General features: G+C 41.9%; 1 protein-coding gene across 12 annotated transcripts in view; it reads left to right on the top strand.

Annotated features, from left to right (window-relative positions):
* The window catches only part of ehbp1l1a (EH domain binding protein 1-like 1a), a 43,738-nt gene that overhangs the window by 16,777 nt on the left and 9,888 nt on the right, over nt 1-17,073 (top strand). For 5 of the 12 annotated variants that reach the window (XM_040038702.1, XM_040038701.1, XM_040038704.1 and 2 more), the window contains 6 exons: nt 2,703-2,918; nt 3,036-3,179; nt 3,297-3,470; nt 3,595-3,654; nt 3,736-3,841; nt 14,677-14,827. In XM_040038702.1, coding sequence (XP_039894636.1) covers nt 2,703-2,918; nt 3,036-3,179; nt 3,297-3,470; nt 3,595-3,654; nt 3,736-3,841; nt 14,677-14,827 — 851 coding nt within the window. Of the gene's footprint in view, nt 1-2,702; nt 2,919-3,035; nt 3,180-3,296; nt 3,471-3,594; nt 3,655-3,735; nt 3,842-6,385; nt 9,424-9,509; nt 9,565-9,758; nt 9,963-12,207; nt 12,537-12,846; nt 14,434-14,676; nt 14,828-17,073 lie in introns of those variants that run through there. The other 7 variants (XM_040038706.1, XM_040038709.1, XM_040038707.1 and 4 more) reach the window with 3 other exon arrangements.

Genomic DNA, 17,073 nt, shown 5'->3' with positions numbered 1-17,073 from the left:
AAACACTGCATGAAATACAACTCAAAAGGCTACTTTAAAGAAAATAATCAATACAAAATGAAAAAAACCTTCATTTGGTTACACCCAGTGATGCAATTAATGACCTCATGACCCTATACCCACATAGCAAGCAGGTCTGGCCCGGAGCTGGTATCAAGCTGGCACTGCTGGCTGACTTCTGGCATGATAAGATGTATGTCATCTAGATATGGGCCAGGCCTGGCGTAGATGGCATTGTTTATGTGATGGCATGCTCATAAAAAACAGGTCTGGCCCGGATCCGGCATCAAGCTGGCACTTCTGACTGACTGGTGTCATGGCAGGGTGTATGTCAACCAGATGTGGGCCAGGTCTGGCAATGATGGCGCTGTTTATGTTCCTGTTTTCCTATTTTAGTTAGAAGACCCAAATGCCTTGTTGCAATACTATACTGCTATGGTAGCCAACGTTTCAAATACAGGTTTGACAGGTTTGTGAGTTTACACTTTATCCAAAACCTAGTGACGGTTTACTCATCGTCCCCACCGGGTGGCTGTAGCTCAGGAAGTAGAGCAGATCACCTACTGATTGGAAGGTTGGTGGTTCGACCCCTGGCTCCTCCAGTCTGCATGTCAAGAGTGTGAATGTGAATGAATGCAGTTAGGAAGCGCTCGGTTCAGAGAAAGCGTGTGATTGGGTGAATGTGACATGTTGTATAGAGCACTTTGAGTAATCTGGGAGAGTAAAAAAGCGCTATATAAGAATCAGGCCATTCACTGTCTCAACAGAGTTTCGTCATGTTACTTTTGCACTATTATGTTCCGGCACAAGTTGTTATTACATGGCTTGATTAAGGTACACTTTAGGCTGACATCTGGGCCAGCAGTCTGTCTGCAACTGGCCTTTGTGCTGGCCCCTATGTGGGCCACCTCTGGCAAACCAGATCGGGGCCACCAAAGGGCCGTCATTCTTTGCGGCATGTGGGCCATGTGTAAGCACATTGTGTGGGCCAGATCAGGGCCATGCCAACTTTGCTATGTGGGTATAAACAGGAAGTACTCAGCGGCCCTTCCCATATACCCGTCTTAAATATAGGACCTGAATACATGGACAAACATGGTAATTATAACCAAAGCAACATGAAGAAACATAATTTACCGGACATTTGCCTGTGAACAGAAGAAAATTCAAATGACCTGATGGTTAGTAGTGTTTGCTTTAGAAACATATGCATGGATATAATAGATGTAACTACTGCTACCACAAACAAACCCAGGATAGTGTGTCAAACAAAGTTACACCAGCAATGTCTAAATTAAAGCATTATGGCTAACTGTAAATTAACAAGGAAATAAGTTATCAATTTGTTTAAGGGACAAGTGGTAAATGAGTTCGTGCCTAACCACTTTGTCACAGAAACTTACACGGAGAAACCTGCTGAATACAAGCTCACACACACACACACACACACACACACACACACACACACACACACACACACACACACACACACACACACACACACACACACACACACACACTATCGTGGTCTAAACATATCATGCATTATTAGCTCTGTATGCTGCTCAGTAACACTGGATATTTATTGCTCACTGTAACTGATGCTCATGTTGGTTGGTGCTGTGGTTTCCCTGCTGTGCTGTTTCTTTTTCTCAGCAGGTGATCGAGCAGATTTTCAGTTTCTTTTCTTTCCCCCTCGTAACAATCCAAGGTCCTCTGTTATATTGTCGAGCAGAGTTTTTGGTGTTTGATGTGAGAAATCGATCGGGTTAGATCGGGCAAAATGTCTAATCTGAAGATACTTAAAAATCTGGTTACCTGTGAGATCATAGCTGATCAGCTGTTGTTCCAGCTGGGTAAATGAAGCAAAGACTGAAGAGAACAAAACAGGGGGATTTATCTTGTATGGTTTGCAGAGATGCCAAAGGAGATGAGTATAATACTTTTATAGATGATAGAAAGCATTCACCAAACCTGCATTTAGAAAGGCTGTAATGTAAACAATCCCATTCTACCTGGTGGAAGGCTTTCTGTGCATCGAGACACAGGATGATCTCTGCCTGAGAGAGGGAAGCGTGCACAATATTCCAAACAAAGAATCCATGTCTTCCTATGATGAAACCAGTTTGGTCTTGAGATGTGATAGAGGGAAGCCGAGCATGTTGGTTGGTGGTTAAAGTGTTAAAGTTGACCCACTGGCGCTGGCTGTTCCTGTCTCAGTGGCCTCTGGCCCCATGTCACTGCTGGTCACTGTCCTGTGTGGACCCATCATTAGAAGTATAGTTTTCATATTGAGAATGAGACTTACTGATCTGAATCTATTTTGAGAACAGACCATTACATTAAGCACTGACAGAGCTCTGATGTCATAGCTTTGAAAATAACTGCAGAATAAATACTTTCATATGTTAAATACTAAAACTAAATGTATCCTTGGAAAATTGTCAAACTGCTGCCAATTGTAGTGTTTTACACAAAGTAGTGTGTCATGCAGCCGATGTTATATGTAGTACTCTGCATGCACAGGTAAGCTTCCCTTGTATATTTTCACATGTGAAAAGTTTGCTGTCTTGATTATCACAATAATGCAGCGATAACTTTTCTTTTCTTTTCTTTTCTTTTCTTTTCTCTTCTTTTCTCTTCTTTTCTCTTCTTTTCTTTTCTTTTCTTTTCTTTTCTTGTCTTGTCTTTTCTTTTCTCAGCCTGTCCTAGTGCACGTAGAGAGCAGAGTGGTCCTTCTTTTTCCTCTGTTTCCTCATCATCATCCTCAGCTCTACTCAGCTCTTTCCCTATACCTCCGCCACGTCCTGCTCTCAAAGCCTGCTCCACCTCTGAAAAGCTTGCCCCACCTCTGCTAGAGTCTGATATGGGGTCTGCCCATATCAAACCTACAAGTCTACCGTTTTCCCCAGAGTCAGGTAAAGGGACAGAGATTAAAGTGTAGACCAAGCAGATATTTTCCACACCCTTTACTTGACCTTTACCTTTGGTTTTTCCTTACTCTGTCCTCCCATGTTTTCCCCTTTGTTTTCCAGCTTCCTGGCAGACTGAATGGAGGCCTCCTAAATCTCAGGTCCCTCTAGCACAGCTGGCCCACTCTCCTACGTCTCTGCATCCCTTTGTCAGTGATCCTGGACAAGCTGCACTTCTGCAGAAAAAGCAGAGACTAGAGATGCCATGTAATTCTGCTCTACTTTAAACCCAGACCAGTACTCTGCCATGTTGATCAGAGGCTGCTTGCTGTACTTTTCTTTCATTCGTCTCTGTTTTTCCCTTCTTGTTTTCTGTCCTGTCAGCTTCATCTTCTCTGCCCACTGCTCAGCCTTTAGATGAGAAACCCAGCGGAGGGTCTGGATATGTTTCTTTTTGGAAACCTCAGGTCACATCTGCATTAGAGACCGCCTCACCTTCTCTACATCTTTCCTCTGCTCATGTGTTTCCTTCTCTTTCAGTCTGTGAACATGATGCAGGTACATGCACATGGTTAGGTTCAGCACAGAAAAGAGTGTAGCTGCTATGCTAGCGTGATGGCACATGAACCTCGTTTTTTAGCTTGATTTGTAAAATCGTATCTCTGCTTTTCCTTCTTATTAGAGTTCAAAAGACAGCTGAGCACCCTGAATGAAGAGGATAACCAGTGCACAGCACCCACAGGTAAGCATCAAGTCAGCATTCAGTGGGGTAAGGCCTACAGTACGGACTGCACGGCTAACTTTCTGAACTGTATGTTATTAGCCTCTAACCCTGGAGGCCCAGCCATCCAAAGGTCAGAGCAGGTCAGAGCTTCAGAGAAGAAAAGAGATACAGCGTGTGGACTCGACGCTGCCAAAGCATCAGCAGGGTAAGTTGTTCCTGCAGGCTGCTTGAGTTTGGCACTTCTGAACATTTGCTGTGTTTTCACGATCGTCTAACAATAATCCACGTTCCCACATCACAACATTTTTGCTTATGGTTCTATCAAACTGTAGTTTCGAGAGTACTTCATGAGGTGTAGTTATCCTTGTTTAATTGGCCTATAAAAATGAAAAACACTTTTTTTCCTCTTTAAGGTTATATTCTCATGTAATTCTGAGCCACTTTATTTGAAGCTGCTGTGTAACGACATTGTCTGGAAGTTATGTTCTCTCCGTTTGTGCTTTGTCAGAACTTTTGATTGGATTTTCATTTTTTAACAAAGTCACAGTGAAACAAATCTGAGTAGTGAGGTGTGCAAAGATTGTGTTTGTGTGACCAACAAATCCCCAATTTTTCAGTGTAACAAAATGACATGCTGGCATGCTATGCAACAGTTTCACTGTTGTCCATGTGAGACAAATTTAGGAAACACAAACCAGTGAATTTTGAAATAAACAACGATCATGCTCGTGGTCTCACCGCGCAACTGAGATTTTCCTTTTTGGCCTGGGAACGATGTATTCATCAAATAACCTGCTGAAAGCTCAGAGACTCACATGAGCAGCGATCGTCAACGGGAAATCTTGCACCGAAAAAACACACATTTAGTTTATTTTCTGCAAGTATTCAACTTTACGAGAGGAGGTAAAACTTGTAAAGTTTAAGTGATTTAAAAATAGCACCTGAACTGTAAAGAGTTACACAGGAAGATGATTCTGGTGGGGAATAGAAAAAAAGTATTTATTTATTTATTATTACATAATGTTTAACTTGACTCAGGAAGTGTTGCTTTTAATAAATGATAATAGTGTCATAATTGTAAGAAGAACATGTATTTACTGAGCAACAACGCGGTCTACAAGAAAGAATGAACAAAACAGCCTCGAGATCAAGAAAATAAATTGCACTAATTGCAAAAATTAGTGCAATAAATTTTTTTTGAGTTTGCACTAATTGCAAAAATGCAATTTTTTATTACAATATATAAAACCACCCCATGCTATTTCAGTCCCGAAAAAATTCACAGAATGCGTGGCATGCTTTGGAAAGATGGATGCATCGGAGAGCAACTTGGAGTTTGTATCTTGCCCAAAGATATTTGGCGTGCAGACTGGAGCAGCCTGGGATCAAACCACTAACCTTCCTTAACCTTAGTAGATGACCTGCTCTACCTCAGAGCAGCTACATCCACCTCAAGGAAACAGTCAACAACATCCACTGAAAGAACATTTCTTTAGTAAGGCTTCTGTCAAGTCGAGTTACGCCTGATATATTGTCTCTAATCAAGCTGCATAAGAAGTCATGAACCTTTCCCATCAAGGCTGCTGAAATTCAAGTCAATCAACCATCATCTCAACTGAACAGGGTTGGAAAGTTATGAGAAAAGGCCAGACCAATCAGATTTTAGATCTTATTTTAGATTCCATGTTAAGAAGATGAAGCTGTTGCTTTAAAAACAGTGTTTGAGTTCCCTGTTTGATGTTTCTGGGTGAGTTTTTGAAAACTTCTGCTTTTTGATTCTGCTTTTAGAAATGTGATTTGTAAAATGTGGCACTCAATTCCTGACAGGCCACTATGTGTGATTGCTAGTCCCTTGCTTTGCATTGTGATGCAGTGATGTGATACATTGTTACAGCTAAACACCAGCTGGCAGAATTCTTATTTGTAGTTTGCATCAGTTGTGTAGTTTTGAACTTTTTTGTGGTTGCTAAAAATATAAAGTAAGTTAAAGTTACAAAGGAGAGAGAGTGTTGCCAAAGGAGCTGAGATCACTGAAGTCACTTTCAGAGTCACTGGTTGCCATTACGTCAGATTATGGTATTACTGGTATGCTAGGAACAGTGAAACAGTGAGAGCAGGTAAGTGTATGTGAGCGTGATACCTGACCTCTGCTCTGGATGCCATTAATTATGCTCTTTTATGAGATGAGCTTCAGTTGTTGTTATTGTCACTGTTCCAACAATAGTGATGTTACTGAGCAACACTGGTTGCAGCTAAAAGCACTGAATATAAAGCAAATTAAAAAGTAATCAAAGACTATGCATTGCAACAAAGTCAGAAGAAATGAAAAAAAAAAGTTGCACAGTCGCTGTGGAATCATCATCAGCAAAATGTTGTGACTTGGTGCTTTGTTTGTGGGGTGCAGTTCTTGAGTGTGGTGTCTTAGTACTGGACTGCTTGTTGTGAAATGCATTTGTCGAATACCATGCATGACATTATGAAGTTATTAAAGGAACAAAGAGTAGTAACAGTGCTTTATTCAAGCGTGTTATTTAAAAAAAAAAATTTTAAAATGATTTTAAAAGATTTATATCTACTTCACAGTGACCGTAACCCTGTACCAGAGTTTCACTGTATTATTATGAAGATTATGAACTTGAATTGCATTGATCTTTAATAAAATGATTTAATATATTTATTATATTATTGTGGCATCCTCCTCCTTGACTGTAGAGTATTGACTGTGACTTTGTATTTACCTTTTCTTTAGTGATGAAAACGTGGTTTTACTGCAGTCAACATGTTCGATTGGTGCTGCAAAACCACTATCCCAAACCCAAGTAAATAACGCTGAACAGCAACTACAAAAACCTCCAAATAGTAGCACCATTCAATGGGAAGAGCTACCAAAAATGACTACAGAAAGTTATCCTGCAGACAGGATCATTCTGTGGGAAGAGCTACCAAAGGTGACTACAGAGGAAATTAGAAAAGCACCACAGAAAGACAGTGAGATGATGAAAGAAATGGCTGACACGCAGATGGAGACAAATAGAAAAGCTGGGATACTGTTGCCTGGCCCAACCATCAGCAGCACATTTGGATTTCCTACTACTTCTGAACAAACAACTGAATCCCTTGTGCACAATGAATCTACTTGGAAAAAGTCATCAAAAGATTTTGAAATTGCAACCACAGAACTTGCTCTTCACCCAGAAGGAGACGTATATCTAGAAATAGATAAAAATGTTTGCCAGCCTAGTGCACAATGTGTGCAAAGTTGTGTGGCGCCTGAAACTGGCTATAAACAGGTTAATTTTTTGGGGACCTGTTCCAGGTTGACAAACATTGCTGGCATGCCATCCAAAATGCCACCAGATTATGAAAAACAGTGGCGTGTTGATCGAAAGCTAATCTGGAAGAAACAATCTCAAATACAGCGAATATTACCACCATCTTCATTAGAGAAGAATGAAAGTGAAAAGAAGGAAATGGTTTCACTGGCACGCTCTTGCCCCAGGAAGGCTAGAAATCCAGGATTCCCATCTGTGTCTCAATACAGTTATACAAATCACTTTGGTCCAGATGTATGCAGCATACCTGGCTCAGAATCTGTTATTGATAGCAGATCAAAGATGTCACAACAAGAATTTAGTGCCATGACTGAAAGAGAAGTGTTACTAAGAGAGAAGGATGGAATTCAAGAACCGGGAGTTTTGACGCCAACATGTCCAGAGCATTCCTCAATAACAGACATGACCATGTGATTCCACAATCTACTATAGTAAAGTGTGGATTGGCTAAAAACAGCATTTTAGGTTCTTGTCCAAAAATCTCTCTAATTGAAGGCATTCCCTCATTATTGGAGAATCCTTTCAGCAAAAACTGGATAACAGATTTTAAACCTTTAGCAGTAAAACAAGCGAAACTCAACCTCATAATGACTGAATATAGCCTTGACCATGGTGAAATGAAGGTAATGTCAACCTTTGCCTCGATTTGTCCAAAAGAAGCTTCTGTCCCAGGATTTCCATCTGTTTTTGCACCGACAGTAATCTGTGATGAGTCTAGAATGCTCAGTCTCCTTCCAGCTTCCCCCACTGTCTCCAGTATAGCTGGTTTTCCATCATTACAAGCTGACAGCAAAAACTGGAACACCATTCATCAACCATTGTGGGAGAAGCCGTCTGAAAGGGAGCTCGTGTTAGTAATGGAGCTCGATAAAATACCTAAAAACATGAATGGAATCGTTTCTCTTGCACAAAGTTGCTCAAGGAATTCGTGCATCTTTGGGTTTCCCTCTGTGCCAAATCCCAGATTGTATAATGTTGCAGATATGACAGATATGGTCAGTCTTTCATGCTCATGCCCCAAACTGTCACAAATAGCCGGATTTCCATCATATTATGATTCAAAAGACTGGATAATAAGCAAGGAACCACTGTTTGAACCAAGAATGAAAGACAAGCAGATGGACAGAGAGAGCAAAATGACAAGTAATGAGAGAGTAATGAAATTAATGGTTTTCCTTGTACCAACTTGTCCCAAAGTTTCAAGTATTCCTGGTTTCCCATCTGTTCCATGTCCCAAAATTCATGGCCTGAATATGGTCAACCTCCTTCCTTTGTGTCCAGTAATTTCTGCTGTACCTGGATTTTCATCGATTGAATCACATCTGAATGTGGGATGGCCATCTGAAACGGATTTACTGATGCACAGACCACAAAGGAATACTCATCTTAGCATAATCTGCTCACCAGTGATCATAGACAAACCAAGCCACATGCTTCCTTTAGTTCCATCGTGTACAAGATCATCATTGATTCCAGGCTTTCCTACTGTCACTAAATACAATATCCTAACTTTCCTACCCGCTTGCCCGCAAGTATCAAGTTTGCCAGGGTTTGCCTCACTCAAAGTGGGCTTAAAATCCCAGTGGCTTTTAGATCCATATACTTATGGATCTATGCATAAAAATCCAAAGGAGACAGTTTTTCTTAAAGATGTTCCAAATCAAAATGCAGAGATTATGCATTTAATGGCGCCAGCTTGCCCAGAAAACTCCAGAATCCCTGGATTCCAGTCTGCGCCCCATTACAATTCCAAGAATAAATCCAGAATAAGTTTTGTACCTTACTGTGCCAGTGCTTCAAGTATCAAGGGATTTGCATCCATGACTCCAGTACCAAGCACAGGTTGGCTAAATGAAACAAAATCAATTTTGTCAAGACCTCAGAAGAAAATGGCAGAAATGTTTGTGGTACTTACTCAACAGGTCAAGTCGGATTGCTTCAACGTAAACATGATAGCACAAGTGGGGTCTTGCCCCAAAAAAGCCAGAGCATCCGGTTTTCCGTCTGCTCAAATTACAAACAAATCACCAAATATGGTCAGCCTAAACTCTTCTGCTCCATGTGTTTCATGCATCCCAGGTTTTCCATCAGCCAGAAGGCATAGTGCTGAATCTATGAACATACAAACCGTGGCAACATTCAACAAGATCTTGTTTAAAAACCTACGCAATAAAAGAAATAGCATTGGAGAGTTTCCCTGCAAAACAAGACCATAAGCAAGATGAAGTTAAGAACATGGTAGCAATGGCTCCATCGTGTCCAAAACTCACTCAAACTCCTGGGTTCCCCAGTATTTTGCAACTGAATCCAACTGCAAAAACAATGCCTGTGCCACCTGCAACTAAGAAGCAAACCTTGCAAGAATTACCTCATGCAGAGTCATATCTCAAAGACACAGGAAATCCTGGTGTTTCTTTTGCACCTGGTAGCAGTCCAAGCACAGAACTTTCATATGGTGAGACATTTGTAATGTTAATATAAAGCTCGGAGTTATCTTTCTTTGCCATACATTTTAATCCATTTGATTTTTCTTTTAAACAGAAGAGAAACTTAAAATTGGTGCCAAGCAAAACATAGAACTTAATGTAGATAATAGGTAAGTGGACGTGCCCGATGCTCTTGCGTTTTTTGCATTTAGTGTTTGCCTAACATTTATTGCTTCAGCCAGCAAATTTAGATTGCATGGTAAACTGACAACAAATATGACGTTGAATTTCATGATATTATAATTTTAGTGCTAATTAAGTTTTAACAGCCAAGCTTTAAAATCCTTTATATTCGGGTCCTCAGAAAATCTGAAATAGAGAGGACAGCAGAGGAAGACCTAAGAGTGAAGAAACCATTGGAAAGATCTGAGCTGGTGGGAATCTTAGGTTGGGAACTATTGGAAGCTGAAGGAACAATAACAGAAAAAAAAGGAGAATCCTCTCTATCAGAAAAGGAAAAAGATATCTCTGGATTAGTGGGTGCTATTGTGGGTGTTTTCCACAAAGGGTAAGTGTTCAAACTGAAACCAACTGCATAAAGCATGGGTTGCTTATTAATAATCCTAGACAGAGTCTGATATTTCAGTGTCCAGGTCATTCTAGACTTGTGACACTGTTTGTGCTCACGGTGCAGTTTTCACTTTATCTTTATGTGCCAACATCCACAGGCTGGCTCTTTTAGTCAGCCTCGTCCACGTTGGTCAACCCCGCTCACCTGCTGGGACTAAAAGCCCCCAGCCCTTGTAATAAATTGGTACAATCTGTATGAAGAGAAGAAGGCAGTTTCTTTCTGTAGACTCTGGAGACAAGCGAATGTGCCAGTAGCCTTTGGCTAAATCCAGCATTGTGAAAAAGCAAGCAGTGCCTAACTGGTCTAGGAGTTTGTCGACCTGGGACATGGGGTAAGCTGGGGCAATGGTTGAATTTGGTATGCTGGGCTCAAACTCATCTCGATCCTTAACCGAGCTCACCAGAGAAGCAGTTTCAGCCTCTCGCCATTCTTTTAGGAGGTTGAGGTGGTATATTTGTGTGGCTTCACCCCTGTCTGACCGCACCACTTCATAGTCAATATCAACCACTCCCTGTGTGACCACCGAGGGTCCTTGCCACTTGGTGAGTAATTGTGAGCTTGATGAAGGGAGCAATACAAAATGTCTTAGCCTAGTCCCTCTATTGTACAGCCACTGCTGATGTTACTGGGCAGGGGGGCGATTCTCCTGTGGAAACTGGACTAAAGCCTTGCTCTCAGGTCCAGGATGTATTGAATTTTATTTTTCCCTGGGTGAGACCTTCATCCCATTTTTCTCTAATCAGGTCCAACACTCCCTGTGGGTTTCTGCCAAACAGCAACTAAAAGGGAGAAAACTCGGTGGAGTCTAGCCAGTGATACCAGTTACTCTCATCCTTGTCTTGACTTCGTTGACTTGTCTTGTTCAGCGACTCCGCCAGCTTGTCAGTCTCAGGGTGGTAGACGCTGGCCTTAACAGATTAATCAGGCTGGTTCACCAGAAGACATTCTGTGGAGGATGCACTAGGCAGACCACTTTTTTGGCTTTATTCAATAGATACAGTTAATGTATCTATTGAAAGCAGACAGAGTGGAAGATATGTAGCAAAAGGCCACGGGTCAGAATCAGGGCCAGCTGCTTTCAGCTGTACGGCATATGGCCGCATGCTTATCCCAGTGAGCTAAAGTGGCACCCAGAGAAAACCATTCATCACTCGGTCAAAGCTGAGTGTAGTACCTTTACGAGAATGCTCTAGTGGAAAATATTCCATGGAGCGAATCACTGGAACCGGCGGGTTCTCCAGTGAAGGCCCTGTTGTTTCCATCTCGCTAGAGTCCGCATGCTGTGCCTTGAGGCAACTGTTGTTGTGATTTGGCACTATATAAATACAATTCCATTGAATTAAACTGACATGTCACCCCTACAGACACCCATTAGCTTTCTAAATCCAGTCAAATCTGGTCCCAGCATTAAGGGGTGTGAAAGTCTGGAGCTAACCACAGCCTTAAGTCTGTGCATTTAATACACCAGCACTATGGGATATTAAGGGATATCCACACTCTTAATTTCCACCCACTCTGCTTCCAACAATGCCCCCGGTCAACACAAGGTTTGGTGAACCAGGGTCTGCTTGCAGCTCGAATCCACCATAGCCCATTGTGTACTCCGTTAGCACCTTACTGCAGCCCTGTACGTCGCTCTTGGACTGGGGGAGGGCGTCGGAGGGCCGATGGTGTAGAGCACCTGTCCTGCTCGCTCAGCTACCATTTGAGCCAGCATCTCCATGGCTGCATGGGTCATGGGTACACAGCATGTCGGGAACTTGGGCACCACCGTAACATACTCCGTTTAGTCGTAGTCCCGACATGCCGCACACTGCTTGTGCTTCTGATGCATTTTTCACTTTATTTGACACTGTGCCAACATGCACAGGTGACGTTGTGACTCTGACTCCACCTCCACTCCAGGTCCAGGTTAATCAGCCTCCCCTGGCACTGACCCCTGAACCCACTCCACCACCCCTCTCCTGAACTCAAGCCACAGAAAACATCCCACCACAATATTAAACTCCCTTAATTTTCAAATGTGTAGTTTTAAGTGAAGTGAAAACTTTACTAGGCTGCATTTGCATGGGAACACATCGCCAATATTTACTGGCTTCTGTAATGAGCTACATGCTGATAGAGGAGACAAATTATACATAGTTCCAGTTTTCATTCACTCATATATGAATTCATTTCTCAGTTACGAAACTGTAGCATCAATCTTGGGGCCATCGAACTCTGGGTTAGCTGAAGCTGATCACCAACCCAAGCCTCTCTCTTCTTTGGATGCAACAATGACCCCTTCGGATGAGTTTTTTCAAGTCTTTACAAATTGCACCACTCCCATCGAGGACAGGTGTGAGGCTTCTATCGGCCATGCCGCATGGAGGATACAGAGGAAAGATTACTCACAGGGAAGGCCGCTGTTCAAACACCAATGTGCACTGAAGGTTTACTTCCAAGGCAGCAGACTGAGGTAGAACAGGATGAGGTTAGAGTGGTGTTGTCTTCTTGTCAGCTGGAAAAAGGGTGAGTGCTGGTTGCATGGTGTGTACATTTTTGATGATAACATCTCTATTATTTGGCTTATGAATGCTTACTGCTCAGGATGCTTGTGATGGTAAAGTCAGCCAGTACTGACACTGGAGTATGGAACTGCAATATTGGTCACTTTGTATATTGAGGTTAACCTTTGTTTCCTGGATGTGCCGCTTTGTTCTAATGACTTGTTGTGTATCAGGATTTGGTTTTGTCTTAATAGGCGGTTGCATGCACAGTAGAAATATGTGACAAAGTTAAGAACAGATGATTCTGAAGTTTGTCCTTTGTTTTTCTTAAGCCCTGAACAAATAAGCATGGAAGAAAATAATGCTACCTCCCAGAAGCCCACATCAAATGAGACACTAACAGATGCCACTAAAGATAGAGAAGTAATGTTGGATGTTGCCTTGGAAGAAGCCTCACGTGATCATAACGTTAGTTCAGATGGACCACAAGGTGACAGTTCAGTACCGCAGCGAGGGAAGAAGCCAAAAAGAAGAAAAGTTCAAGACCCGCCACAGAACGAGTGTGAGAGTGAAAACACAGTTCCTAAACGTCCTCTTAGAAAGAAAGATAGTTTAACCCGAGACCACAAACCCAAATTTAATGGTGTATCTGTCAAGTGCCTTCCTGAAGTTGTCCCAGTGGAGTCATTAAACAAGGATGCTAATGCGGAAGTAATATCTACACAACCTGCTACCTACCCAAGCCCACTCAAAAGAACTCACGATATCATCCCAAAACCAGAGCTTTGTGAGAAAACTGGCACTATTTCACTCATTAAGGAGATACATCTTCCTTCAATTGAGAGTGACAAGGGAATTACACCACAGAATTTAAATGTCACAGTTACGAATTCTGATAAACCAGTCCACTTTGATAAAGCAGCAGTTGGTGATAGGCAAGAACTAAGTCAACCAGCAATAACTTGTGACGCATCTATTGATGCACTTAATATTAAAACTCCTCAAAAGTCAGAGGATGCACCAGTCACTGCAGAAACTGAAAGCCTAACAGAAACAGCTTATTCTATCCCAAAGCCTTGTATGAATATCCATTCCAGTGGCACCTTCTCTGGTGACCTTTCAGCTACAGAAAGAGCCTCTAAAGCTGATAATGGAGAACAGGCACAGTCAGCAAGGCATGGTAGCCCTTCACAAATTTCTTCAACAGCTAAAGAACTGTCAGAGGTGGAACATAATAAAGACCTCCCTCTTCTTTCCCCAGTTTACCAACCAGAAATAGTGGCTGGTGTACACTTAAGGAAAAGCAGATTAACCAATGAGGAAAATGTTCAAGCAGAGGATAATAATTCTTCAGAATCTCCAGTAAAACTCTCACGTTTGCCAGTGCCGAAACCAAGAGTAAAGAAACGTCTTAGTGATTTTTTCCCAGACGACACTGAAATCTCAGATAGTTCAGCTGTCAGTAACAAGGAATCAAAGGAAGGCCCACCATCACTGGATTCAAGTACGATATCTGAATTAAGTTTTGTCACAATCCATCAAGAATATGACAATACATTACAATTGGAAAAGGAAGTTCTAGCAGCAATGCAAGAAGAGTTTAGTCAGTCAGGTGGAGATGATACAGAGCACGCTTTCGGTGAGACCACTGAAGGCTGGACTTTTACAGACGAACACGTTTTTACAGATCCCTGTGAGAAGGCTGTAGAGGCAGTAACTGAACAGTATGTAATGGAGACAGTCCAGGAAGCAAAGACCGATAGGCACCTTGCAAGTACTGTTGCTTCTCAGGATGACTGGCTGCATCTAGACGATAATAAAGATAGTGAACAAATGGAAATTGAACTAAAAAAGGAAAAGAAAGATGAAGAGTTGGACTTTGGCTTTGTGTCTGTCACTGCAGGTTGTTCAGAGTTCAGGTAAGATTAGTCAATACGCATTACGATGTGTGAGGGGGAAATTTATAACTTGTATGTGTATATATTTTTCTTTCTCTTTTTACATTAAAGTTTGCATCCCTTAAAAAAAATGAAACTAAACTCAAAAATGATTTTAAATTAGCAACATGGTCTGGAAACGTATCAGCAACTAATAAATCATTTCTTTTAGAATAAAGATGCTTACATTTTTATAATTTGCTTTGTATTTGTGTGTATTTCCAGGCAAAGGGAAACAAGAGAAGAATTATCAGGTCAGCCTGTACCGATGCCTCGGAATAAGAAGCGTTTGAGTTGTTCTTCCTTAGATGACAGCAAGTCACAAGTTGTTGCCCTTAAGCAGGACAGGAAACCAACAACATCTCCATCTCAGGAGGTACGTTTAAGCTTACTCACCTGTATATTTGTATATGAACAGTTGATCAAATAACTGTATGTAACATATTTCTTGGAGTAAAGAAATGTTAGCTGAATTCTTTTGAAATTTACAAAAGGCCTCTTGCTGGGGTTGAAGGTGTGCACCTTTGACTAAACTACAACCAGTAGTCGAGCCAGTCATGAGGTAGTGGAAATAATTATTTGGTCCTGTGCTGAATTTTAAATGTTGCTCATTTGAAATAATCATTCTCAAATTTTTATGGTTTGTTTCTAATGGGGAGAGACAGAACACCAACCAAAGCATAAATACTTATTTATGCCATTGAAATAAATAAGTATTTGACCCCCAGCTAGAATTGTGACTCCCACAGTTGGCTGGCAGGTCACAATCAAGATTGCAATCAATCAATACATCTATTACAGACACATCCCAGCTTATCGTGTGTATAAAGGACACCTGTCCACAGAATCACTTTCTTCCACTCCAACCTCGCCACAACGATAGACAAGTCCAAAGAGCTGCCAAGAATGTCAAGGACAAGATTGTAGTGCTGCAGCTTAGCGATGAGGTGACAACTGTTTGTGTGGTTATTCAAAAATGGAAGAAATATAAAATGACCATCAATTTGTCTTGGTCTGGAGCTCCATGGGGTCAACTTGACCAGCTGTGTTTGACAGAAGAGAAATGCTGTGTATAACCCAAAGAACATCATCCCACAGTTAAGCATGGAGGTGAAAATATTATGACTCTAAACTCTAAAGGTTGAACGACTAGAGTTACCAGAGGATTAAGCAGCTCGTTATGGATAAAATAAAGGGGTCTACCACAGGCTGTCAAGGGCAAGGTTGATAACTGAGGATACCTTTGGTACTCTGGCTCTGCAGTGGTCAATGCACATTGTGTCACTGGCATTGGCTCAGGTAATACAGAGGCCTATTCTCTTCTGCTTATCCAATATATTGTCCCGGGGTCCCGATGCGACAGGCTGCCAGTCTGTCACAGGGGTAACACATAGAGACAAAGAACCGCTCACACCTGTGGTTGATCAGCAATTAACCTAAACCCCACTAACTGGGTGACTTTGGACTGTGGGAGGAAGCTGGAGAGAACCTACACAGACACAGTGAGAACACAGAGACTCCACACAGAAAGTCCCTGGACTGATCATGAAATTGAACCTTCTTGCTGTGAGGCAATAGTGCTAACCACTGCACCACTGTGCTTCCCTGTGCAGGAAACAGATGGACAAAAATATTCAGTGCTCAAGGTGGCAGAGTCTCTTGGAGCCTTTTCCAAATTACAGCAGATTCCAAGATTATTAGTTCAAATAACTGTACATTAGTACAAGTTTTACCACTTTGTCAAGGTCTGGAAGAAGACCTAAACTGTCACCCTTAGATGGGAGGAAACTTGTTAAGATGCTCAGTAATAACCAAGGAACCACTAAACCTCAGGCCCTTTTTAACAGTCAGACGAGGTTAAGAATGAGCTTCTTGGCCATAATGATAAGAAATATATTTGGAGGCCTAAAGGTGAGGCTTTTTAACCGAAGAGCACTGTTTTGCTGCCAGTGGGACTGGTACACTACGCAAAATGGATGTAAACATTAAGGAGGAGGACTACCTTCAAATTCTTCAACTTTACCTCAATTCAGCACGTACATAGGTAGCACTTGGACACAACTGGGTGTTCCAATAGTGATCTCAATCATGTGTCAAAACCAGTTTTGGGATAGAAAAAGCAAACTAATTTTAAGATGTTGTCCCGTAGGAAATTGCTTAGTCATCTGCATTTAACCCATTCACTCAGTGAAGCAATGGACAGGGTGAATCTACCAATCAGGGAACAGTGTGCAGGGACGCTGCCTTGCTCAAGAGTACCTCAGGATAGCCATTCAAAGGATTTGAACCCCTGATCTTCTGATCATGGGGGTGAACACTCTACCTACTGAGTTATCCCTGGCCCCTGACTTCAACCCTACTGAAAAGTTGTTGACTTTAAAAGCTCTGTCTGTGCCAGGAAGCTGACCAAATCAACTGACAAGAAGAGTGGCCAAATATTCAGTTAGAATTATGCCAGAAGCTTGTTGATGGTTATAAACCATCAACCAAGCTAAAAGACCTTTAGCCAACTATTAGTCAGGCTGTATGTACACCCAACCTATTCAAATGGTGGCCTAGTAGCAACCTCCAAGTGCCGCTGCCCATGGTCCTGCCAGAAACAGAGTAAAACAGAGAAAAACA

Source organism: Simochromis diagramma, unplaced genomic scaffold (genome assembly GCF_900408965.1).
Source record: "Simochromis diagramma unplaced genomic scaffold, fSimDia1.1 OVJJ01000336.1, whole genome shotgun sequence".
In the NCBI taxonomy this organism is placed as follows: domain Eukaryota; kingdom Metazoa; phylum Chordata; class Actinopteri; order Cichliformes; family Cichlidae; genus Simochromis; species Simochromis diagramma.
Note: the sequence above shows the minus strand (reverse complement) of the source record. Positions and strands in the feature narration are given on the sequence as shown.